At 32.0% G+C, this 26,842-nt stretch overlaps 1 protein-coding gene across 3 annotated transcripts in view; it reads left to right on the top strand.

Annotated features, from left to right (window-relative positions):
* Window positions 1-26,842, top strand: part of LOC115888351 (GRAM domain-containing protein 2A-like) — a 119,088-nt gene that overhangs the window by 69,777 nt on the left and 22,469 nt on the right. For 2 of the 3 annotated variants that reach the window (XM_030908056.1, XM_030908055.1), the window contains exon 3: window positions 18,036-18,185. In XM_030908056.1, the coding sequence (XP_030763916.1) occupies window positions 18,036-18,185 (150 nt within the window). Of the gene's footprint in view, window positions 1-18,035; window positions 18,186-26,335; window positions 26,632-26,842 lie in introns of those variants that run through there. The other variant, XM_030908058.1, reaches the window with a different exon arrangement.

Here is a 26,842-nt window from a genome sequence, read left to right as displayed (position 1 = left end):
ATATGACGTTAATTAAAATTCTATCAACAGCAATCACAAAACATCCCCCTTTAGAACATTTTCTGTAATGGCAACCACTGGAAGTAAAAGCTATACTGTGCGAACAAACACTAGAGGCGCTACTAGTCATTAAAAAGTTAACAAATATTCATTTGTTTTTTAATTATGTCAATATTTTTATTTCGTTGTGTTTTCTGAATATTCGGTGTGTGATTTTGGCAATTTCCTCATTAATTACTGGTGTATTTGTACTTATTTTACCAAGTACATTTTATTTTAATTATTCATATTTAATTGCAATGGTTTTTTTCGACCGAGAACGCAAACCTGCGAAGAAGAACTGTTTACCCAGTAGTAGTTATAAAAAGCATTTTTGGTAAACTCTGTCTCAAATAGTTTCTGAAAAAAATATATTTTTTTAAAAGGTCGATTAAATTTATCTCCGAAACTAAAGTTTCAAAATAAGTCATACTATACTAGAAATTCATTTACCCAGTAGTAGTTATAAATAGCATTTTTGGTAAACTCTGTCTCAAATTTTTTTTATGAAAAAACATTAATTTTTTTAAAAGGTTCGATTAAATTTATATCTCCGTTACTAAAGTTTCAAAAAAAGTCATACTATACTAGAAATTCATTTACCCAGTTTCCAAACGAACTAACGAATCATATCGACGAACCGCATCAGCGAATAGTAAGTATGGACGTTGATTGAAGAATTGGGAAGATACGCAATCTAATGGGGAAATTCGTGACAAGACTGATTTTATTTCTCCTTACGTCTCAAGTGCTGTACGGTGGAGCCTCTACTCGTTCTGCGACCATCGCATAAAACACTCGTTTTCTCTAATTTAGCTAGCCAAGGTATGTCGAAGACGGTGTGGAACTGAAAGCGACAGTGTTGCCGTATTAAAATGTGTAATATCTGTAATACCTTTGACGAATATATCTTTGGATGAAAAATTTGCGTTTAAATATTGAAAATTTATTCGTGTGTTAACTATAGAATAAACAACAAAAAAAACTTGGCTTGGAAACGACGACTATTGACATTTACCATAATATTTTACATTATGAAAATACAGCGATCTTTATTTCCAAGCCAACTTTGACGCCGTTCTTTGTTTAATCATATAATATTATATTAAATTGTTTAATCATATCCGTATTATTAACACACTGTACCCAAAATCCGTAAATATACGGATTAATCCGTTGTTCTGGCAACACTGACTCCGGCAATCACCCACTCTGTCGACTGAACGCAGAACTACGGTACAGTATTCTTTATCCGCTGCGCTGTTAACGATTATCAGCGGCGCAAAGCTAAACTAAATTTTGGACATGTAAAGGTAAAGCCAGCTACATCTCCGACATATTTTGTGCCACGAAATCGTTCATAAGGTTGCGCATCTTCTTATTTCTTTAATCAACGGTATGGGGCTATAGTTTTTTTAAAAAAATATAGTATTTTATATATTTTGTAAATTCTAAGTTGTAAATGGTAAATATGTACAAGGAAAAACAGCCATAAATATCAGAATTATAATATAAACTGGCGTCACCTGTAAATGATAAGTCAAGGGTCAGAAAATTTAATTGCACTCGGCCCCCTCCCTCAGAAATTACAGCTCCTAGAACTTGCATAATGCATCGTATTCAAGGTGGAAACTTAATAAAAAATGCATGCGCGTTTTTGTTCAATAAACCGTTTCTTACGTAAAAGGATCTATAAACATAACCGTACACGTATATAAATAAATAATAATGATGTTTTACATAATAACGTGTCATTGTTATAACAGCCGTAAAATCCATACTAAAGGGAAACTTAGTCTTCATTCATTTATTATCTTTTCTTTCAATCTTCTGTACATTTTTTTATATTCTTTATACAGGGTGTCATTGAAATGGTGTAAAAAAATCAGAGGGTGAATCCTAAAAATAGTTTCTATAAGTATATATATAAGGTATAGGGCGGAAAATGCATATTAAGGGAGTTAGGGGCACTGAAAGGGTGAATTTAAAAAACGCTTGTTTTAAAATTGTAGACTTAAAAAACGAGATAAAATTTCGAAAATAAACTTATTAAAATAATGCATTCCTTAATTCATTCATAGTAAATGTTCAAAGTGACCACCATTCATTTCAATGTAGTCATCTGATCTTCTACTCCACGATCTGCGTAGATACCCTGTGGAATATCCTTGGTGTTGTCCGAATTTGATAGGAACAATCAATAATGCGTTGCCGTAGTTGCTTTTCAGTATTAATCGGCACTGAGCAAACCAATTTTTTTTAAAATCAAAAAAGTTTATTTCGTTTTTAAAGCAATAAGATGTTTTAGAAATCATGAAATTTTGATTTTCCAATTAATTATTTAATAACTACTTGGTTACTTTTGAACCGCCATAACTTTCATAAGTTAAGGTTGATTAACCAGTTAGCAACCCATCAGAGCAATCTCTTTGCTTTCAATTTTCTCGAAAACCATCGCTCTGGGCGATGTGCAACAAGAGTACCTTTTTTGTAGGAAAAAGTATGTAGTTTTCAAAAAATTAACCCACGTTGCAAAAAAAATAACCTCAAAAAAGTTATTCACGAAATAACCCCCTACCCTTGCAAAAACTACCCTTTCCGCTTTTCCAAATAATTTTTCAGTATCACCATTTGATTTAGGGTCTAAATTTATTGCAGAGGATTTTTTTTTCGAAGTCTTATCTCGTTTTTTAAGCCTACAATTTCAAAAAAAACCGTTTTTTAAATTCTCCCTTTCAGTGCCCCTAACTCCCTTAATATGCATTTTCCGCCCTATACTTATACGAACTTTATTTACTATTTTTAGGAGTACTATCACCCCCCGATTTTTTTACACCATTTCAATGACACCCTGTATGTTTTATTAAATCAAGTCAGGTTAAACGCACAGTCACTTATTTCATAACCGATTGTTGAATCACTTAGTCTGCAATTCGTTTGTCTCATTATGTTAAGGTTCATTGTTTTGATTGATTTTTATACTCTCTTCAACGAGAGGTATGACATTTACACAATTGAAGCACAAGATAAGGAATAACAACTATAATTTGTGATTGAAATTGAAATGTTGTAGTTTGTCCTTATAATTATTTTAGTAATGTACACTCATCGGCAAAAGTCTTGCACCCCCCAGATAAATTTATTTCTTTGCATAGCATATTGTTGTGGCTATGTGTACAAATACCTAAATATGTGTCTACAAAAAATAGGTCATAAAAGCAATGAAAGAAGACCTTATCGATGGAATGTGTATGGTTTTGCTATTTGCGGTCAAATTTTGTTTCTCAGTTCGAGTTCAATCTTATAGTAAGTGTTGTGAAAGGCGACAAAAAATTCGAGGGCACGGAATTTCTGCCTTCGACAGGGCCCGAATTATCGCTTTGCATGAAGAAGGTCTCAACAGGCATCAAATTGCTGATCGTTTAAATTTAGTGCGAAGTACTCTAAGCCGAATTATACAACGGTATATGGACACCGGAAATGTAAGATCTCGTCCTAGGTTGGGCCGTACAAGAGTAACGACTGAACGACAGGATCGCTACTTGGCTCAATTTGCCAGAAAAAATCGGTCAGTTCCAATTCGAGAGCTACGATCTCAGTTTCAACGAACTTATCACCGAATGATATCAAGCCGAACCATTTCCAGGCGACTTTCTAATGCTGGATTGCGGCGTAGACGTCCACTGCGAGTCTCTCTATTAACTTTACACTATAGGCAAAGGAGGCTACAGTGGGCTAGAAAACACCAGAACTGGTTATTACCTCAGTGGAGAAACGTAATTTCACTGACGAAACCAGGATAGGTTTGATCAGTGATGACTATCGTCAGCGAGTGTGGAGGGAGGCAGGGAGGCAGCATCGCTTGAATACAGCCCTTGATGTTGCACCTTATCAAGGAGGAACTGAGATGTTCTGGGGTCGCATGATATACAATAGACGAACAGATCTCATTCATCTTCCTGAGGTGATGAACGCCCATTTGTATGTGGATACTGTAATCATCTAAGCTGTAATCAGACCAATAATTTATCCATTGCGAGAAGAAATCGGCAATAATTTTATTCTCATGGATGATAACGCTCGTCCTCACAGAGCTAGGATGGTCCAGGAAGCATTAAATTAAGGGGAAATAACTCGTCCAGACTAGCCCCGACATGAACTCGTATTGAACATGTCTGGGCCTACATCACCAGAGCTGTATTTCGCAGAAATAACCCACCAAGAAATCGCCAGGAGTTAATCATTGCTGCTCAAGAGGAATGGCAGAACTTACCTCAAAAAACCATAAACAACCTTATAGCGGGGATGCACCGGCGACTTGATACACTCATAACAAATCGAGGAGGCAATACTTTATATTAGTAACCTTAATTTTGTCAGAATTTATTCTTTATTTATTTATTTTATCTTTTTTGTCAAACATTTTTCTTTATGGAATTTGCATTTTTTTGTATTTTGGCAAAATATATTATTAAACTTGGTGAAAGTTTTCCCTTTTTTGTGTTATTTTTTAACATAACATTAGCATCTATTGATTTCCACGAAAAATTAGTTTAAAATATATTTTTTTTATTAAAATAGTAAGGGGGTGCAAGACTTTTGCCGATGAGTTTATACTATGTCGTAGTCACATAGTGTATTCCGTCTTTTCGTGAAGATCCTAGTCACTTCATGAAGCGTCAGTTAGGTTAGCAGCACGTTAGCAGTCTAGTTATGTTATTAGGTTAGTTTCTTTCATTAAGTGACTAGGCTTTTCATGAAAAGACGGAATACACTATGAGACTACGACATATATATATTTTTGGGTTCATCGCACCAAAATTCAAAAAAGTAATTTATTTCAAATTTTATGCAGTTAAATTTTCTGTATACGTCGGTTGTCATTTAAATTTCAATACATAATTAAATTGTAATAATATAAATTGATGGTATAATTATGCGCGGTTTTACCTAATTACAATCATCATATAGATCACGAAATAAACTTTTAGTCACGTGATTAAGCTTGACCGGCACAGCGTTGCCGACTTTTACATATATTCTTTTAATGAAAATACTTTAGGAAACAAAAATGAACTAATAATTATAAAAATATAAACAGTTATTATTTACATGAACAAAACTCAGTTTTTTTATTTTGCAACAAAACTCACCTCATTAACAGCACTTAAGGGATATAAAGGGCAATTACTACTGCTTTCCCGTTCAAAATATTCTGATAAGGTCGCGATGAGTTTTTTCAACGGCTGTTAAGCGGCTTCGGCATCTTGTACACTTCGCGCTAAAAGCGGTTCTAAGAAGAAACATTTTCGACAGTAAGGTCTGCTAGTAAAAAAGTTTAAGTTTAAAGTATCACAACACAATTCACTTAAACCAAAAACTCGTAATACAAAACTAAAGTTTCAAAACGAATCAAAATGTCACAAGTGAGAAATTTATATTCCAGTTTCGTGGATTATATAAATATGCTCTCAAATGTCTACCTGGAATATTTTCTTATTTTTTTATTACCTTTATCGAATCTCTTCTTATACCGTGCTGGCAACTGTTACTTTTGGGTCGGCATTTACATGTGTGAAAGTGAATCGCATAGGGATCTTATTAAGTCGGAGTGAGAGAAATGCGACCGACCGACGCGACGCGTGACGGTGTGCTGTTGCGGCGTTGCCGATACTCCTTTCCCTATCAAGTAAAGTAAAATCACGATCGCAAACCGCTTATTTTTAAAAGACTTTTTTTTCAAGAGATAACTAGATAAAATCATTAGGTTTATAATGTTTCTGAGCATCTGAAATGGAATTATAAGGATATCGTTAGGGTGTCATTTTTTTTATAACGAGAAAACGTCAGTAATCGCGATAATTTAAAAACTCAACTTTTTAACACATAACACGCCATAACTCAAGAACCACTTTAGATATTGAAATTTTTTTTTATTTTCAAGATCGGATATTTTACAATATGTTTACATAAGAAAAATTCGATAAGGTTGTTTTTTCCATTCAAAAATTGTAAACAATCCATCCATTTATTTTTATAGCATAGTAATTTTCAACAATCGTGTAATTTTTTTATTGATAAAGATTTTTACATACTGTCTACAAAGAAAATACAGCAGAAATATTAACAAAGTTCTTGAAAAAACTACAATCTATTATTTCTAATAGATTTCGAGATATCGATTTTTAAATTCAGAGTTCTAATAGCGCGACCACTATCGAACACCCACTCAATTCCACTTATTTTTACCAAAAATGCAAGTGTTTCTAGCTTGCACTTAAAAAAAATTCAAGCTATAGGGAAAATTACAACGACTCGTTAATCAATAAACAAATCAAATATCACGAGACGTAATTAAATCGTGAAGCTGAACGCATGACGTACACCTTTCCCTAGAACTTTAAGTACTGACAGAGGTATTGATTGGGTCGACCGGTCAACTGCGACAAATCTGCTATATCCCCTTCCACGTCTCTTAGCGATGTGCACAGTTTCTGGGTTTATTTCATACGTTTGGCAACGTGTTTACTGTCCTCTCTTTGTTCAGTACATTATAAACGCATTGTACTCTTCTTACATACGGAAATCTCGACCCAAGACTAACCTTTGCCAGCCCTTAGTATTCCATTAATAAGGTAGTAATAATAATGACGTAATAATTAATGAAAGCTCTGAAGAATTTTAATAAAAAATATTTGGATAGATGTATATATTTTTAGATTTTACGCCATCCATGCCGATTTTGATGTGCCAAATAAATTTTCTAAAATTATTAATTTTGTTTATATGCAATGTCCACAAATAAATTTATGGCCATGATATAAAACTTATTTTAATCATCACCATATATTTAATATTGCAAATGGACATCATAGCTATAAAAATAATAAACTCATTCAATGACACATGATTTCGATTATTTGGATGTTTGGAGTTGAAGGAAAAATGATTTATCTATTGTATATTGTATATCGTGTCGCTCAAACCTTCTGCCTGCGAGTAATGTGGTAACGTAGTTTTTTTTGTGATTTTGTTGTTTGTGAGTGCTTTGTCGATGAAGCTGTTTTGGCTTTTTGCACAATAAAGCGTTGTTTGTTTGTTTGTTTGTTTGTTAGTCTTTTCTTACTTTCCTAATTATTAGGCTATTTTGTTAATTCATTTTTTCATCAATTGAATCATCAAATCGACATTCAAATTCAAAGAGATTTTAATTTATGTAGGTCAAAATAACACACAAGAGATCCCCCTCTCAAACATTTCAGGTAAAAATAACAAACATTTTTAATTTTTTTATGGTTTTTATCCTAATTTCGCATTAAATAAGATGTCAGTAGGTGTACCATTTCAGTTTGAAATTTACTATATTTTCGATGAAACTCTATACAGAAAATGATTCGTTTCAAAGATACAGGATGTAGAAGTTTCATTTTTATTTCTATTTTTGCTAAATAATTTAATTTAATTTTTGACGTGATAAATTTGATTTCGATATCAATATGACTCCTACTTGTAGGGGGTGCCACCTACATGTTTTTAACTGATTTGAAGAGTAATAACTTTTCATCCGTACATGTATAAAACTACTGAGTAAAAAATATACATTTCCGTAATTTTCTGAACAACGAACGAACAACCGTTTTTCAGACGGCTAATCGTGGATTTTTGGATTATTAGAAGCTCTTGTTGAAACTGCTTAACAGGGTGAGTCTTAAGTAAGTGCAAATATTTTCAGGGCTGGTAGATTTCGATAAAAGAAACATATTTTCCATTTTCCCTTTGCCGTTTTTTCCAAAAATAAAATATTTTTTGCAAAAAATATCCAAAAATAAAATATTTTTTGCTTAAATTTTGAAAACCAGTCTGTCTTTTCTGTTTTTTTTCTTTCTTGTAAATTTAGTCTACTACCTATGTTACCATATTATCAAGAAATTAAGATTTTTAACTAAAAACTAAAAAAATTTCCAAAAAATTTTAAAAAAAATCCGAATTTTCAAAAAAAAATTAAAATTTGGAACCCAACTCCTAAAAATATTTGCACTTATTTAGGACTCACCCTGTATAGAAAAATATTATTAGTTTCTGTTAACACAAGGACTACACAAATAAGTTAGTATCACTTTTCACTAACAACAACTTCTCCGATAGATATACAGGATGGTTTGAATAAAAATAAATAAAAAATTTTGTATAAATGTATGTCCTAAAATGATTCGTTTCAAAGATACGGGATGTAGAACTTTCATTTTTATTTCTATTTTTGCTAAATAATTTAATTTAATTTTTGACGTGATAAATTTGATTTCGATATCAATATGACTCCTACTTGTAGGGGGTGCCACCTACATGTTTTTAACTGATTTGAAGAGTAATAACTTTTCATCCGTACATGTATAAAACTACTGAGTAAAAAATATACATTTCCGTAATTTTCTGAACAACGAACGAACAACCGTTTTTCAGATATTTGCAATGGAAATAGTTAATACATGTCATTATTGACAAAAAAATAAACATGTTGACTAGACAGTTATTTGACTGAAATTATAAATTTGGGAGCATTTTATTTTTAGGTAATCATGATTTTTTTCTAAAAAAATATAATTAAACAGTTTCTGTTGAATTATTGGCACAAAAACATTTCAAATTTATTATTTCACTCAACATGTATAATTTTGTCAATTATTATGGCATGTATTGACCAATTTTGATCCCAAATATATACCTATACGGAAATGTATATTTTTTCACTCAGTAGTGTAAAACAGGTACGGACGAAAAGTTATTATATACTATCTAAAACAGCTAAAAAAATATGTAGGGGGGTCCCCTACAAGTCAGAATCATACTGACATCGAAATTGAATTGCTCATGTCAAAAATACCCAGACACATCTCGCATAATTATTTGAAATAAAAATGAAACTTCTACACCCTGTATCTCCGAAACAAAGCCATTTTAGGATATACATAATATATTGTGGAAGTTCTAGAATACAATTTAGATCACCCTGTATAATAAGAGTCGAATTATTTTTTTCTATGCCTATTCTGATGTCTTTTATATTTAACCCCGCAGTATTTTACAGATTTTTTATTAAAAATTAACAATATTAGAGAAAAATTGAATGAATATTATTATGAATATTATTATTACTGATAATATTTGTAAGAAAGAAAGACATTTTAAATTAAACATGTCTTGAAATTGATTATGAAAAAGATAAGTTTATTATTTTTATTCATATACCGGGTGCGTCTCAAAAGTGGCTCACCACATACGACACTGAGTATTGTAGCTAAACGATGAGATTTTTACAAATTGTAAGTTTTGGGTTCGATGAAGGACTATTAGAGGTACAATTTAAAAATAATTTTACAAGATACAGAGTGTCCCAAATAAGTAAAAAATATCAAAGTTGTATTTTTTTAAATGGAATACCCTGTATATTATTACATTTTTAGTTTCTACGATTAAAATAAAAGTAAATTTGATTAAGGTTTATTATACTTAAACCTTACCGTTTTTGAAATATTTTCAATTTTGTGAAATTGCAGTAAAAATTTAAGGCTTCATTTCTCGAGGATATCAAAGTTTTTAATACTAAATATTTACTAAAAGTTTATTTACTGATCAGTTATTGTGTTGCAATAATAAAAATAATACTACCTTATACAGAGTGTCTAAAAATTTATTTTAAATAATTATTAGCTTCAAACGGCAATAACTTGTTTAATTTAAATGGAAGACCCTGTATATTTTACGAGAATCAGATGCACAATTTAATTGTCTATCAAATTATATTATACCATTTTTTACCTATCTCTTTAAGTTTCCGTAGAAAATGCTTTTTCTTGTAATTTAAAACTTATTTATCAATATACCCATGGACTATTGACATTTTAGATTATTTTAAAGATGTACCAAATTTTTTAAAGAGTACAGATACTAATATTGTCGATATAATTCGTTTATTTCATTAAAAAATAAAAAAAAACTGTTTAAATATTTGTTAAAGAGGACCAATTAATATGATTCCAGTATTCAAACTACATTAACTGACTGTTTGCGTTGATTAATAATAATTGCTCCAAATACTAAAAAACTGAATTTTGCATGGGCATTAGACAGTGTGATAAAAAGTAACATCTTAAAAATGATATTTCATTTTTTAATAAATGCTTATTTATAACAACAAAGGCTTTAATTTGATAACTTATTATTATATTGATTTCTGACTCAAAAATCCACATTTATTTATAATAATTTATTAGCGAACACAATTAAGTATGTCATTAATTAGTATATGGGCGGAAATAATGGTGTTATATTTAATTAATGGTATACTCTTTTATAAAGATTTAAATAGTTTTCTTTTTGCATACAAATGGGCTAGTAATATTATCGTTTTGCTAAAAACGATAATATTACTAGTCTGTACATTTTGTACATTTGTTGCTTTAAAAACAATCTAAAATGTCAATATTCCATAGATATATTGATAAATGAGGTCTAATTTAGAAGAAAATGCATTTTCTACGAAAACTTGAAGGGATAGGTAAAAAATGGTATAATACAATTTGATAGACAATTTAATTGTGCATCTGATTCTCCTAAAATATATAGGGCATTCCATTTAAATTAAAGAAGTTATTGCCGTTTGAAGCTAATAATTATTTAAAATAAATTTTTAGACACTGTGTATAAGGTACTATTATTTTTATTATTGCAACACAATAACTGATCAATAAATAAACTTCATTAAATATTTAGTATTAAAAACATTGATACCCTTGGAGAAATGAAGCTTTAAAATTTTGACTACAATTTCACAAAATTGAAAATATTTCAAAAACGGTAAAGTTTAAGTATAATAAACCTTAATCAAATTTACCTTTATTTTAATCGTAGAAACTAAAAATGTAATAATATACAGGGTGTTCCATTTAAAAAAATACAACTTTGATATTTTTTATTTATTTGGGACACTCTGTATCTTGTAAAAATATTTTTAAATTGTAGCTCTAATAGTCCTTCAACGAACCCCAAACTTACAATTTGTAAAAATCTCATCGTTTAGCTACAATACTCCATGTCGTATGTGGTGAACAACCCTGTATATGACATAAATTAGAATTGATTGACGTACATATCCAATTGTTTTTGGTCACTTCCGTGAAACCACCCCTCAAATATTACAATATTTTTTATTTAAAAAACGGTCAAGTTTCCGAAAAAACGCTTAAACACGTATATTTTATTTTGTTTTTTTACATATTTTAAGATTTTTTAAAAATGTATACAGGGTGTTTCAAAAAATCTGGTCATTGATTAATCACGATCCGGCTTAAAGCGCTTGACGTAAAAAGCTGATTTTTTGAAAACAGATTGACTTTAGGGTGTAGAGGTTCGATAAGAAGGGATTTTTCGAAACTCGAATTCTAAGGGGGTGAAACTATCCCTCAAAAAATATTTTTTATTTAAAAACCGGTAAGTTTTTCGGAAAACTCTTAAACACGTATATTTTATTTTGTTGTTTTACATATTTTAAGATTTTTTATAAATTTTTGCCCGGTGGTTTTAAAAGGTGCCCGGTGACGTAGAGGTACAGGCTCTCGTCTACCAATCTGAAGGTAGTGGTTTCGAATCCCACACCCGGAATTTCATCAGCCGACTATTTTTATTAAAATAAAAATAGTTTGGGTACCTAGGTCGACTCAGCCTTAAATGAGTACTTGGGGTTCACAATCCTGAGGTAATAATAGGCGGTTGAACCGTAGTGCTAGCCACATTACCTTCCTTGTATACCGAACGGTTCTAGTATGGCAAGCTGTACCTTGCTACTCCCAAGGCGTTAAACGCTATATACGGGAGCTATTATTATTATAAATTTTTACAGGGCGAGTAATCAAGATTCTGCTTACACTGCTTGACGTTTAAAGCTGATTTTTGGCAAACGGATTGACTGTGGGGTGTAGAGGTTCGATAAGGAGGGGTTTCTCGAATCTTAAATTCCATAGGCTGAAAACGCCCCTCAAATATTACAATATTTGTTATTTAAAAAACGGTTAGTCTTTCGGGAAAACGCTTGGACAAGCATAATTTATTTGGTTTTTTTACATATATTGAATTTTTTTTAAAAATCATACAGGGTGTTTCAAAAAGTTGGGTAATTTCTTAACCACGATTCTGCTTAAACTGCTTGACGTAAAAAGCTTATTTTTGGCAAACAGATTTTTTGAAAGTCAAATTCCAACGGGATGAAACTACCCCTCAAATATTACCAAGTTGTATAATAATATCGCCATATTGTTTTTTTTTCATGCTGACATAAATGTGAAAAAATTTTATCCAGTTTGTATGTTAATGGAAATTCTTGCTTTGCTTTATCATCACCATTACAAATGATTAATTCGACGCGAACGAAGTCGCTGGTACACGCTAGTATAAATATATTTCTATATAACTCTAAACTGAAGTGGAAAAGTAGAGCGTATGTATTTCAACAACTTTCGAAATAATCAAAATATTACCTTTACACCTTCTATGAGGCACCGTTCCTGTTTACTAACCATGCTTGAAAAAAGAGGAATGGCAGGTCTACTAACGACAGATTGAAAACAGATAAGCAATTTCGCGAAAAGAACTGTATACAGGAAGGAAACACGGGCTGGGTTATAGGTTCTTTGATACTTATTTCGATTTAAAATTAGAATAAGCAATTGGACTTTGAAAAGCAAATAAATTTAGAAAAAGTAGTGATTTACATGGTATACAGGGTCCGGCAATAGCGCATCGGGCATCTGTACCTTCTAGAATAAAAATCTTTGGAATTTTGTTTAAGTGCAATCCTAAAGTATGTACTAGGGTGTTTTTCAGGAAAATATTTTAACTTCTACCGGGTGAAACAAAAAACAAAAAGGCGAGTGGATCGAGATGATTTTTTTAAAATGGAACACCTTGTATATTATTGCATTTTTGGCTTCCTTTCAGATCACTTTACATAATTCTAAGATATGACTAAATATAATTTAATAGTTCAGGGGGGAATGACGGACACAACTGTCATTGTCATGTATTTTCTCGTTGTACTGACTATACTGTAATGTGTGTCTTCAATTTTTCACACGGGTTCTACATTTTATCTTAGATTAAGAATATACGTAATACGTATACATTTTATCGCCTAATCCGAACGGCACTACTTGAGAGGCTGTACTAGGCAAATATAATCATCATGGCTTACCATTTCCTTGCTTGAAGTGGCGGTCGCTCTGTTTAAACAAATTGTTTATTTAAATAAATAAAGCTGGTTACTTAACGTGTACGTATTATCGATATTGTTAAATTTATCTATCTTTACATGGTTGGTTTTAGTTTGGTTTTTTCCTTTTTTGCTTCTAACGGCGCGGCGGATGAAGATATGAAATATACTTACCTTCTGAAACATTCACATTTGTAACGTACAATTTTGAATAAAATACCAATATCATATTAAACGAACCTACGTCTAGTTTTGATTTTTTAGAATACAAAAACAAATCTTGAGATGTATTCAAAAGGATATACAAATTTCTAACTGTTTATATGAGTACTACTTCACATCGATTCACATCATCACTCAACCATAGTCAACCTAAATTCAGAACAGGAGCTATATACCATAGATCCACCTAATAGGAAATTCGCAAGTACAATCTAGAGAAAAAAGACAAATTAACTGATTGTTGCGTAACACGTGGAAATCCTTTTTAGTATTCAAAAGGTCGATAGTTTACACACAAAAAAAACCTTTTACTCCTTATTTTAGATTTCAACTTTTAAAAAGCAAATAAATTAGTTTTAATAAATAACACAACACTGGAAATAGTAGAATATACAGGGTGCTTCAAATTCGAGGTACGAGCATTGGTAACTCGGTAACCGTAATAGATACGAACATGGTTAATTGGGGCAAAGTTGCGCTTTGGGATGTTCACCAACATGCCATCAAAAAAGTTTTAAAAATTTCAAGGATTGCTGAGTTTTTTGGAAAAAACGTATATCAATTTTATTTTTTCTTGTCGATACTTTTTAGAAACTCAAAAAACTAATTGCACATTCTCATAGCCACTTTATTAGGGCTATCTGAGAGTATATTTAGATTTTCAAATCAGCTGATAATTTGTGAGATACAGAGGCTAACTTAATTTTTTTAAATACGGACGTGCAAGTTTAATTTTAGATTTTGAAAGAACTCGCTCTCCTGAGTACAATGATATGCCACACTTAATATTTTTTTTGTTTTGAAAATTTGGACACAATTTATTTAAACTAATTTCAAGTCCGGCCCTGTTTTTTTTTAATATTTAATATATTCATCGTTACAATATTGATAAGCTTTCAAACTTAACAGTGACGTGGGTTGAATACGGAAAATCAAATGCATTAAAATAATAAAAAAATAATATAATAAAATGTAATATAAACAATCAAATCATTTCCCCGGAAGATGGATTGGAGATGGTAGAGCAGTATAATGGCCAGCGAGGTACCTGGACCGTCTGATAACGTAAAGTAATTCGACAGGTCTATATTTTACAAAATAAATTTGTGCAATAGGGAGGGTGGTAACCCTTTTGAACATGTAGACTATGTAAAGCATTAGAAACTAGTTTGTAGAAGTTAATTTATTCATAATAATTAGGATTAATATTATGCAAATTATTAGATCGTACACTGAGAATTTCAAAATTTTTTTAGATTTTCAAATTAGCTTATAATTTGTGAGATACAGTCGCCAACTTATTTTTTTTAAATACGAGAGAACTCGGTCTCCTTAGTACAATGATATGCCAGACTTGATACTTTTTTTTGTTTTTGGGTACCTTAACAATAACAAAACTATTTGTTATTTAAAATAACTCGCAACGTCTACCGTGTTTTGTAGTAGTCTCTGTTATTTTTGTGAATATCTTGTATGTTACTGATAGTAGACTTATTAGTTTCTGATGTCTTCTTTGCTGCCTTTAACTTAACAAACTTCTCAAATATATCAAACCATTATTCGATTCTTATCAGATATGTAAAGTAAGGGTTCGATCCAAATATGAAACATGGTCATTTAAATTACAAATTTTACCGCTTCCTTTAATAAATGACTTTAAAACATGACAAATTACACAACAAACAATTTAAAAGCGTTTGTTATTTAGCTGATAGTGCAATAAATCTAACTTTAAAGTGAATAATACGGATAGTTAAGTTCTTTAAAACCTAAATGGTGGTTTTCGTGCGCGTAAAACTATTCTGAGAAAAATAGAATTGTCACACGTTCTTGTTTGATTGTTAGGAAATCTCCTAGTCGATGATAGGATTGCGTGCACAATAATTGATGTATAGAGTCAGCCAATTAGCGTTGATGCAATCCGTATTTAAGAAAAAGTATCATACCAATTATAACTAAATATAAAACGATTACTAAGATTTTGTTTTTTCATCACGTAGTTGGTACTATGCATATAGCTTTTATGGATATTTTTATTGTCTTTGGTAATACTGGTATTACTCTTTTATACAAATATACAGGGTGGTCCGAATTGTATTCCGGAAACTCCGGCAGTATATTCAGCAGATAAAAATAAGTTAAAAAGTTCGTATAAATGTATGTCCTAAAATGTTTACTTTGAGAGATACAGGGTGTAGAAGTGTCATTTTTATTTCGATTTTTCCAAATAATTAAAAGTAACGTCAATATTTTGATGAAAATTGGTGTCAAGGTATTTTTTGACATGAGAAATGTGATTTTGATGTCAATATGACTCCTGCTAGTAAAGGACGCCACCTACATATTTTTTAACTGGTTTGAAGAGTAATAACTTTTTGTCCGTACCTGTATAAAACTATTGAGTATAAAAATATACATTTACAACGTTTTTTACGTGAAAAAGGTCTCTTGGTAAAAAAAATCGCTACGAGTAATGGTTTTCGAGACATTTGGAATCGAAATTATCAATACCTGTCATCATTGACATAAATTAAACATGTTGACTAAATAATTATTAGACTGAAATCATAAATTTGAAATGTTTTTGTGCCAAAAGTTCAACAGAAACATCATCATTATCATCTTTTTTTTTTATCATAATTTTTTGCAAAAAAATTATGATTAATTTAAAAAAATAAAAATTTCCCAAATTTATTATTTCAGTGAAATAACTATCTACTCAACGTGTTTATTTTTGGTCAATAATGACATGTATTGACTATTTTCATTCTAAATATCTTAAGAACGGTTGCTCGTAGCGATTTTTACAAAGAGATATTTTTTTATGTAAAAAGTATTGGAAATGTATATTTTTTCGCTCGGTAGTTTTATACAGGTACGGACAAAAAGTTATTACACTTCAAAACAGTTAACACTCATGTAGGTGGCGCCCTCTACCAGTAGGAGTGAATATTGACATCAAAATCAAATTTCTCATGTCAAAAAACACGCAGACACCAATTTTCATCCAAATATTGACGTTACTTCAGAAATTATTTAGAAAAAATCGAAATAAAAATGAAAATTCTATACTAAAAACTGAAATATCTGAAACTAAGCATTTTAAGACATATATTTATACGAACTTTTTTACTTATTTTTGGCGACAACTTATTCATACTTCAACGATTCTTTTAAAAAATCATCTCCTTAGAAATAGAAGCATATTTTTAACCTTATTGATCGTGAAATATTTTACAATGATCCCAGATAAATGGGAAACTATGTGGGGTGCAAATCTTGACCTTATCACGCTCATCAAACAACTGTACAGGGTGGACCAAACACTGGTGGTGGACACTTTTAGGACACCTATAGATTTCTATAAGAGATAGACGAAAACTAATATCGGTGTCTGCAGCTCAATTTTATTAAGAACATGTTGGTAAAACCACAGATCGATATCTGTTGCCGTTTCGGAGATTTCGGTGTTATTTAAGAAATCTGCATTTTTAACAAATCACTGTAACTTTTTTGCTACTGAAAATTTTGTATTTTTATGAAAATATTTCCAAAGCATCTTTTTACGTAGAATTTATTGATTTAAGTATAATTTTTTTTAGTTAATTATTTAAGAGTTATCAACAGAAGAATTGATTTTTTATTTATTGATAACTCTTAAAATATTAATTTTAAAAAATATATACCTAAACCATTAAATTCTCCATAAAAAGGTGCTTTGGAAATGTTAAAAATACAAAATTTTCCATAGCAAAAAAGTTACAGCGATTTGTTAAAAATGCATTTTTTTTTAAAATAACTCCGAATCGGCAACAGATATCGATGTGCGGTTTTTACCATCTTAAGAGCTCCAGTCACCGATATTAGTTTTTGTGTATCTCCTACAGAAAAGGATATTTTCCTTTAAAACTGTCCAATTTGGCCCACCCTGTACTTAAAAATATAAACAAGAATGTCGTATATTGGCAGTAGACAATCACCCAAACACATTCGGTAGGTAGCCTAAAGGTCAAGTTTGAAGCACAAAGTATGAATAACCAGATTCGTATGCAAATGTATTCAAAAATTTTGCATTTTGCCCAAATTATTTGCATAGCTTGTTAAGGACCAGTTCTTCCAGTTTTGACTGAAACTTTGATTACCGTTTATTTTAAGTACTACAATTATAATAAAATCCGAAATAATAGAAGGAATTTTAGGTGTATATCTTAACAATAAGGCAAGATATTTTGTTGCTAGTGTTTTATACAGGGTGAGTTTCGTACGATGTTTTCTATCGGTATCTCGGAAACTACTGGAGATATGAGAGTCGCTTAAATGTGTGTGTCAGCCAAAGTGTGTGTGTCTAAAGATTTCTGAAATATAATATTTTCTTTTTCCGACCCCTGAGAGCGACCCGAACAATACAGCTTAATTGAGCTTAATAGCATAGTTGTCATTAATTATGACTTTTAAATATGTAATAATTACTTATAATATAATGTTTTAACGCTATATACTTTTATTGTTTCAGGTCGTCGGGGAATTTTGCGAGCGCGGGTCCCCGTTCGGCACCTGCCACGCCTCAGGGGCAGCTCGTGGCCCCCCAGGGGCTGCCAGAGCCCCTGGCCACTTCAACCATTCAACGCAGTCCCAGCCATTCGGTCTTTTCGAAAGCTGACAAGTAAGTAATATTGTTTTATATTATTCTCATTAGAAGTCTTATGTACTGTTTTAGTCATAATTCATGACAGTTCAATGTATGAGAAGGGGGGGGGGGACAATAAAAATATCAGTAACATCTTATACTACGCAAAAAAATATATTTTATATAATATGTATTTGAAAAATACACACTAGTTCATTTTTTTTTCAAACGTCACAAAATTATCAATTTTTGCGACTTTATTGACAATATAAAAAGTAATTTTAATACCTAGGCATAAAAGTAAAGCACTTTTACGCCTAAGCATAAAAATACGAGGAAATATATTATAAAACGGTCATAAAGTGTCAAATTCAACGAGCGTAACCATAGTTTCATGATATACAGGGTGGGCCACTGAAAACTTACAATGGCTATAATTTTTTAACCAAAAAAGATATCAAAAAAATAAAAAAATACCGTTTCTATAATATCGAAGGGGAATACATATGACGTATTTTTTGAACCACCCCGACCTACCCCTTAGGCGGCACCCCTACTCACTTGAAAATCTTAAATGGCAATACCCCACTTGTGGCGCCTTTTTGGAAAGCCCATGAAAAATGCTAATGTAGAATGTAGAATGTTTAGGAGGGGAGTTAATCACCGCGACCTTATAGATCTATTGTGTGTTCCCCTTTCTTGAGTTATAACGAGTTATAACTCATCATGCAGTCTCAGGGCTTTAAGAAAAGCCAGTATCTGAGACGGCTCCACAGAGGCCAGCTCTCCATCCTTGACATCATACCAAGGTTCATGGCACGAATGGTCGTCGTCTCGGCGCACTCAGTGATAAGGTGTTCTGGTGTTTCCCCATTTTCCCCACAAAATCTGCATTCGCCGTTGTTTCTCAGTTTCAGCCTACTGAGGTGTTCGTTGAGGAGACAGTGTCCTGTTAGAAACCCCGTGACAATCCGAAGATTGTTTTTACTTAAATCAAGGAAAACCTTTGATTTTTCTCGGTCATAAGTTCTAAGGAACTTTTTCGAGTGTCTTAGACCGTTGGAGGACACCCATTCCAAGTTACTGATGGAGTCTTCCAGATTCTTCAGTTCCGCTTTCAGTTGGTTCCCGTTTGGAATGAAAAATGCTAAACGACGATCATAACGTTTTTAGGGTGAAATTGAAAAACTACCCCTTACACGAAAAATTAGGTGGACATTAATGAAAAAAGTAATTTTTTCAGCATAAGTTACAATTTGGGACCCAGCTAAATGAGGTAAATGAGGCATTTTTTAAACCACCCCTAGGTATACCCTAGATAATAAAAAGGCAAAACAAAGATGTTTTACAGCTTAATTTTGCGATAACGCAAATTCTTCCTTATCATCTATTTTTTTACTTTCAACAAACAGGAATCTTAAACCGGCATATCTTTGCGTTTTTGCAAGTCTTCTATCGATTTTCAATCGTTTGCAAATTTGGTGGTGTTTTAAACGTTTATTGGATTCGCTTATTTGAAAGAAAAATGGTTTATACTGTGGAAGAAAGAATTCAAATAGTTTTTCTTTATGGTGCTGAAGGTATGTGTTATTTGAGAACTGCCCGTGCTTTCAATGAGAGAAATCGGGACAAAAACGTAAGTCACGTTTATGTTTTGATTTGATTTTTTAAAGTTTCAAGAAACTGGGTCGGTCAAAAATAAAACAAGGACAGGGCCCAGGGTACCGAATGAAGAAATGCAGATGGAAGTTATTGGTCAGGTATCGGTCAATCCAGAAGCATCAACACGCCAGTTGGCATCAATCACAGGTATACCTCGAACATCTATCAGGAGAGTATTGAAAATGCATAAATTCCATCCCTACAAAATGAAGATTCTGCAGGAACTTGGCGACGACGATCCAGATAGAAGGATTCAGTTCTGTGAACTAATGACGGAGGAAATTCGAAAGGAACCTTCACTTACTAAAAATTAATTAATAATTTGTTTTAGTCATGAGTGCTCATTTTTTTTAAACGGAATTGTGAATAAGCAGAACTGCAGATACTGGAGCGATGAGACGCCCAACATCCCCAAAAGCTCAATGTTTGGTAAGGAATACTAGGCGATAAAATTATAGGTCCATTTTTCATCGACGGAAATTTGACTGGTGATGTTTATGTGAAAATGCTGAACAATTTGATAGAGCCAGCCAGTGTAAATGAGGTTGAAAATCAAAGAGATTTGGAAGGAAATTTAACTCTTAATGACCTCATACACTTTCAGCAAGATGGAGCCCCTTCGCATTATTCTATTATCACAAGGCGGTGGTTGGATAGATATTATCCAAGGCAATGGATTGGCAGAAGGGGTCCAATCGAGTGGCCGCCAAGGTCACCTGATCTCACTGTTTTAGACTTTTTCTTGTGTTTTGTTACACTAAATACATAGTCTACAAGACAAAACCAGGTTCGTTGCAAGAATTGCAGCAGAGGATAACTGAAGCATGTCGAAATATTCCGAGAGAGGCTTTCCAAAAAGTGAGAGAAGAATTTGAAAATCGTTTATATTTTTGTATGGAACAAAACGGCTGTCATTTTGAGTAATTGTTAAAATAAATTATCATTTTAAATTTCTTTCAAATTGTCAAACCTACATTTCTTATCACTACTTACCAGTAATTGCTGAAAGAAGACAGAAGTTGAAATCTGTATGACCATCGTTTAGCAATTTCAATTAGCTTTCCAAAGAAGTGTCACAAGTGGGGTATCGCTATCTTGAGATTAGAAGTGAGTAGGTGGCACCTAGGGGTGGGTCGGGGTGGTTTGAAAAATACCTCATTTGCCTCATTAAGCTGGGTTCCAATTTGTAACTTATGCTGAAAAAAATCACTTTTTTCATTAATGTCCACCTAATTTTTCGTGAAAGGGGTAGTTTTTCAAAACTTTATGATCATCGTTTAGCATTTTTCATGGGCTTTCCAAAAAGGCGCCACAAGTGGGGTGTTGCCATTTAAGATTTTCAAGTGAGTAGTGGTGCTCCCTAAGGGGTAGGTCGGGGTGGTTCAAAAAATACGTCATATGTATTCCCCCTCGATATTATAGAAACGGTATTTTTAATTTTTTTGATATCTTTTTTGGTTTAAGAATTATAGCCATTGTAAGTTTTCAGTGGCCCACCCTGTATACTTTCATACAAGGTATGACCCTTATGACTTAAATCTTTTTATATACTATTTGGAACGCTTGAAATTGTTTAAAAACTTATTCGTGGCGTTTGAAAAAAAAATAGAATGTGTGGCCTGTATATACTTCTCGCGAAATTATTTTGTTTGTTAATTTTTGTTTTTCTTGACGATTTGTATTTTTATTTGACTTTATTTTTTTTTGCTTATAATACATTGTCAAAGATAGGGATGATAGGTGACTTCAAAATTATCGATACTCATCGATATTTTTATTATCACCTGATTATTGTCTGAAATTATTGTCTAAACTATAGGTTTACTCAGGTGTGCCACGGACATTGATTTTGTATGTTGATTTGCAATGCGGAACAAATAACACATACGTTGTGAGCTACCTTAAATTGTTCCTATGTCGCAAACATCCGATCAACCAAAATGTGTAATAAGCGATTAATATGTGTAATAGACAAAAAGAAAATAAATAATATCCATATGGAATATGTTATTGCGATTCGGTAGGAATAAAGAATTATAATGCTTTCAAGTATTTCTTTGTATTTGGGAAAACATGTTTTGTCTCATTTAAGGTCATCAATTCATTAACACCAGATCAGATATCAGATAATATATATTTAGACGAAATATATTTTATTAAAATGAATTGGTTTTATCAAAGTAAGTTAATAACACTTTTTTAGTGGTATATAAATATTTATATATTTATTTCAAAAAAACAATGCCCTCGCGAAACTTTGATAGGCCTTATATAGAAACTCTCTCCAATATTTACAAAGAAGCCAAAGCAAGAGTATGTAATGATATATAAAACAACCCCAGAGTTCCCAACTGGTAAGGGAGTACGACAAGGAGACGCGATATCTCCAAAGCTGTTTACGTCAACACTAGAAGAAATCTTCCGTCAACTGGACTTGATCAGCAAAGGATTAAAAATAGATGGATATATTTAGGACGACTAATACAGAGCTCTACTACCACAAGTCAAACGAATAATTAAGTTAGCATGGAGTACAGTACGTCTGTCCGTTCTGTAGCTACGGGGTATCCGTGAGAGGGGAAACGACATTCTCTCCATGTTTTTCGTAAAAAATTAGACGACACGTCCCATCAATAAAAATTCGACAAATTTGCAAGTAGCAAATAAAATGAGTGGGCGGAGCGATTTGCGGTGACGTACTCGTCAAGTCGACGTATAAAATATATTTCTGTTTATTTAAATGTTTTTTGTCCGTATTCCTTTCATAGACACCGATCCAGCAGACGTACTGTACTTAGGGAAGAAACTCAATCATATTCAAATCTAGAATGCCACTTTATCTAAAGAAGAAAACATTTGACCAATGTGTACTACCACTACTATCAGTGACTTATGCATGCGAAACCTGGACATTATAAGGAAACTACAGGTCGCACAACGCTCAATAGAACCGAATATGCTGGGATTAACCAAGAAAACCCGTAAAAGTATAGAGTGGATACGACAAAAGACCTAGAAGAAGAACAAACCTGAGATGGGATCATGATATTAGGAAATTAGCAGGGATAAGTTGGACCCGCATAACGAAGGCTACCCCATAATTGGAAATGGTTGAATATGCTGAAAATGATGATGATGATAAACAATATTCAAATTACTGAAAATATCTTAAATTTATCATTGAAAGCCAAGATCCATCGAAATTTCTAAGCTAACTTTAACGCTTTTTTTAAATTATACGATACGTCTATCTAAAGAAGGCACCATTTCGACAGATCACATATGCAAATTGACAGAAAAATTGAAAGCTCCAACACATGATAAGTACCAATAATTTCCGATCAAATCCAAGGGTTTTACGTCGGATTTTACAATATTATATGTTTAACTGGTCCCTACAAAATTTTTTAACTCTGCAGGGCAAGTTAAATCCTGTGATGCTTAGGATAGATGCCTGGTAAAAATATACGTAAAGGGGAAGAAGCTAATAACCAACCAGCCATTCAGGGCTCTCCTCTAAAATTAGTAAAATGGCGCTGTTTCATGTTTTTCCATGATACAAAGAATACAAGGTATGATATTGTGCAGATTGGTCACTACGGTGATAAACGGCACCATTGGTCGGCAAGCTCCACGCGCCAATTTCAAATTGTCAAACGGATGACATAATAAATGTGAAAATAATTTTTCAAATGTCCAGCTCCATGATTTGACATAAAATTTGGGGTTATGTCCTAATTCTTCCCTATTTTGGGTCTTTTTTTATTACTAGTGGCAATTGAACAATATGGATATTTTTGTGTATAGCGTATGACGTCACAGGTGGTATGCGCAAACTTAACGAAATTGGAGCCGCTATCGATCATACCTTGTTTTCTTTGTACCATGATGTTTTCCCCTGGACCCTTCATTTAATTTTGAATTAAAATAACAGACAGCACCTATCACTGTCATATCCTGTCATATTATCGTTGGGATAGATTGTAATCATATGCTTTTTTAATATGCATAAAAGGAAAAATCCATCGCTTCATTTCTTGATAGAGTGCGAAAATATTAAATAAATAATGATCGTTTAAAAAAGAGTTGCTAACTTTTTTTTGATATCGAAAATTACTAAGTAATATTTACTCAAATGTTTAACGAGTTTGTGTCGAGTGAACACTGGAAAAAATATACAGCTCTCTGGAGATTTTTAATACATAATGAATTATTAAAAAAATACAGTACTGTTTGCGAGTGGTTTGATTTCAACCAAATAATTCGTAATAGTTGGTGAAGTATATAGAGTGTTGCTGATTTCAAGAAGCTAGATAGAGATAAATTGTACTTAATATGAAGAAATACAAGGAATAATAATGTTTAAGAAATGTAAGTTTAAATATGTTACAAATCATAATATCATATTCTGCGTCTTAGTAACAAAAATCACAGATAATTTAAACATGTGTATAAGGACTTTATTTTAATTTCAAGTTATTTCACGATTTTCAATAGTGTAAATGCTTATAATTTTGAGATAATTTATTGTGATAAAACTAATATAAAGATTAGTTTAAAGAGAGAGCACGCAGGTGTTTCAGATTTGAAATAAATTATTAGAACATGTCGATAAACATATCACGTTTTAGTGTTGAAATTATTTATGCAGGTGTTCAAAAATTTAAAGGAAAATTTTCAAAAAATAAATCTGTTATACAGGGTCCGGCAATAGTTCGTCGGGCATCTATAGTTCCTAGAATAAAAAACTTGGGAATTTTGTTTAGATGTGTTATGATCGAATAAAAACAGCGTCAGCGATGGCTTTGAAATGATGATCATGTCTTTCCCATATAAATTTACATGTAAAATGACAGCGATCTTCATTTCATAGCCATCGCGGACGCCGTTATTTATTTCAGGAAAATATTTTAACTTCTATAGGATGGTTTAAAAAAGTGTGACTGGATCGGGATGATTTCTTTCTATTTTCTTAGGAAGGAAGCATTTTTGCTTCCTTTCAAATCTATATACCTGATCTTATATTATATACCTGATCTTACTTTAATATTTTCAGAAATAAACAGTAATTTTTAGAGATACATCATAGATATACGTCGATACATAGATACATAAATATCATACATGAATTAAAGTGAATATTTTCAGTATCTACAGCTTAAAATCGACTAAACCATAATTTTTCTACACAGTACATTACAAGAGCAAATTTACATACCTATATGCTTTACCTTTTATTGCTTAAGCGTCTTCAAATAAAAACAACATTTTTTCATACAAAACCTTTTAAACAAATTATCAACTGTTATAAAAGTCAATATAAACATAATAAATTATTCAATCAAAAACGTATATTATCAAGCAGAAAATAAAAAAAAACATAAAATCAAAAGACCCTGAAGTGTCTATACACGAAGCATTTTCTTGTTTAATAATGTTTATTTTATTTGTCTAATTTTTAAATAAGTAAAAAAATAGATACACAGTGTACACATCTGTATAATAGATGTATGTTCATTGTGTGGTGAATAGAAATATTTGTATTAAATTGAGTTACAAAAGAATATTTCTGTGCGACTATTAGAGTTCTTTCATCATAATTTTGGCATGATTTCAATCTGTTTTATGACCTGCGTGTCTCGTGAGTGTTGACAAAGGTTAGTGTTGTGAAAATATAGTTTTTGAAATATTCTTAATCTCATTCTTAATCTTCTGTAATTGAAATACCGTATACGATCGAATAAAATCGGTGTCCAGTTAGTTGGCTTGCGTATTAAGTTGGCTTTCTTTAAAATTTTATTCAATAGTCGGGAAATACTATTACTAATATATTGAAACAATAGTTTTAAACAAATAAATAATATGTTTTATCATATAAACGTAAAAAAAAATGCAAGAGTACATGAGTCTTGCATTCATGGTCTTGGAATTCCGGAAGTCTTGCACTGGTCGGTCTCGGACTTGGTCTTGCAGATCAAACGCTAGTCTTGGTATTTGTCTTGCCTTTTGTACAAGATCAACCACTATTTGCAAAAATTGCAGTGTCATATTTGTTTTTAAATATGCATTATGTTTTAAGGTATTTTCAGAGCTATTTTCCAACACGCCCTTCAAAAACTGCATAAAACACACGTAGATAGATTAAATCTGCTGCTAAAACTTTGCAGATCAACAGTAGATTCTTTGCAGATACACAAAAGTACAACTTTAACGCCTCTTCAAAAAGTCTAATACAACTTTTGCATAAAATCATCTGGGGAGATATTTGACCTTTTCAAAATTAACAAGGGATTTCCTATGTTCCGTGTTCCGATGCCACTACACGGTATGTAACAATGCATACCAAAAGTCACTGACCAAAACATTTACTCAGATATAAAAACCAATTGCTTGAAACAGGTATTGTTCATAAAATGTCTTGACGATTAGGTGCAATAATTATTGTACAACATATAACGCACACTGCGATAAGATAAGGGGACACGTTCAATTCCACATCGAAAAAACTGTTGTTCGATAGTTATTGGAATGGCTTCCATACGGCCAGTATTTAATAAGCTTAACTATCGCGCTGTTGAGTACGATTAGCGTGGACATATTTCAAATAATGTCTCTTTTTATTTGACAACTGAAGAGTACTATAGTGTTCGGTGCGAAGAAATTCGTGGACTATTATGCACAGAAGCTTCTCGAGGACTCTGATTACCAGAATGTCGAGAAACTCTCTTCCTATCAAGCTAGAAAGTCAGACGTCCCTTGTGCAAACTGGTTCGGACGATTATGACACTTCTAGTATCGAAAGTACGGATTCGAATGATAGGTAAAGTATTTAATAGTTTTCCTCAACATGTACATTATTCAGATATAATATAGTGTGCTAATATCGCCTGTGACTATTGTGCTCACTGTTCCAGGGGTCTTCATCTACATACTTCATACCAAATAAACATTTATTAACGTGATTAAGCTTCACCGGCACAGCGTTGCCCACTTTTATATATTTTCTTCCAATCAAAATATTTTGGGAAACA

This window comes from Sitophilus oryzae, unplaced genomic scaffold (assembly GCF_002938485.1).
Source record: "Sitophilus oryzae breed Bouriz unplaced genomic scaffold, Soryzae_2.0 scaffold_732_pilon_pilon, whole genome shotgun sequence".
Lineage (NCBI taxonomy): Eukaryota > Metazoa > Arthropoda > Insecta > Coleoptera > Curculionidae > Sitophilus > Sitophilus oryzae.
Note: the sequence above shows the minus strand (reverse complement) of the source record. Positions and strands in the feature narration are given on the sequence as shown.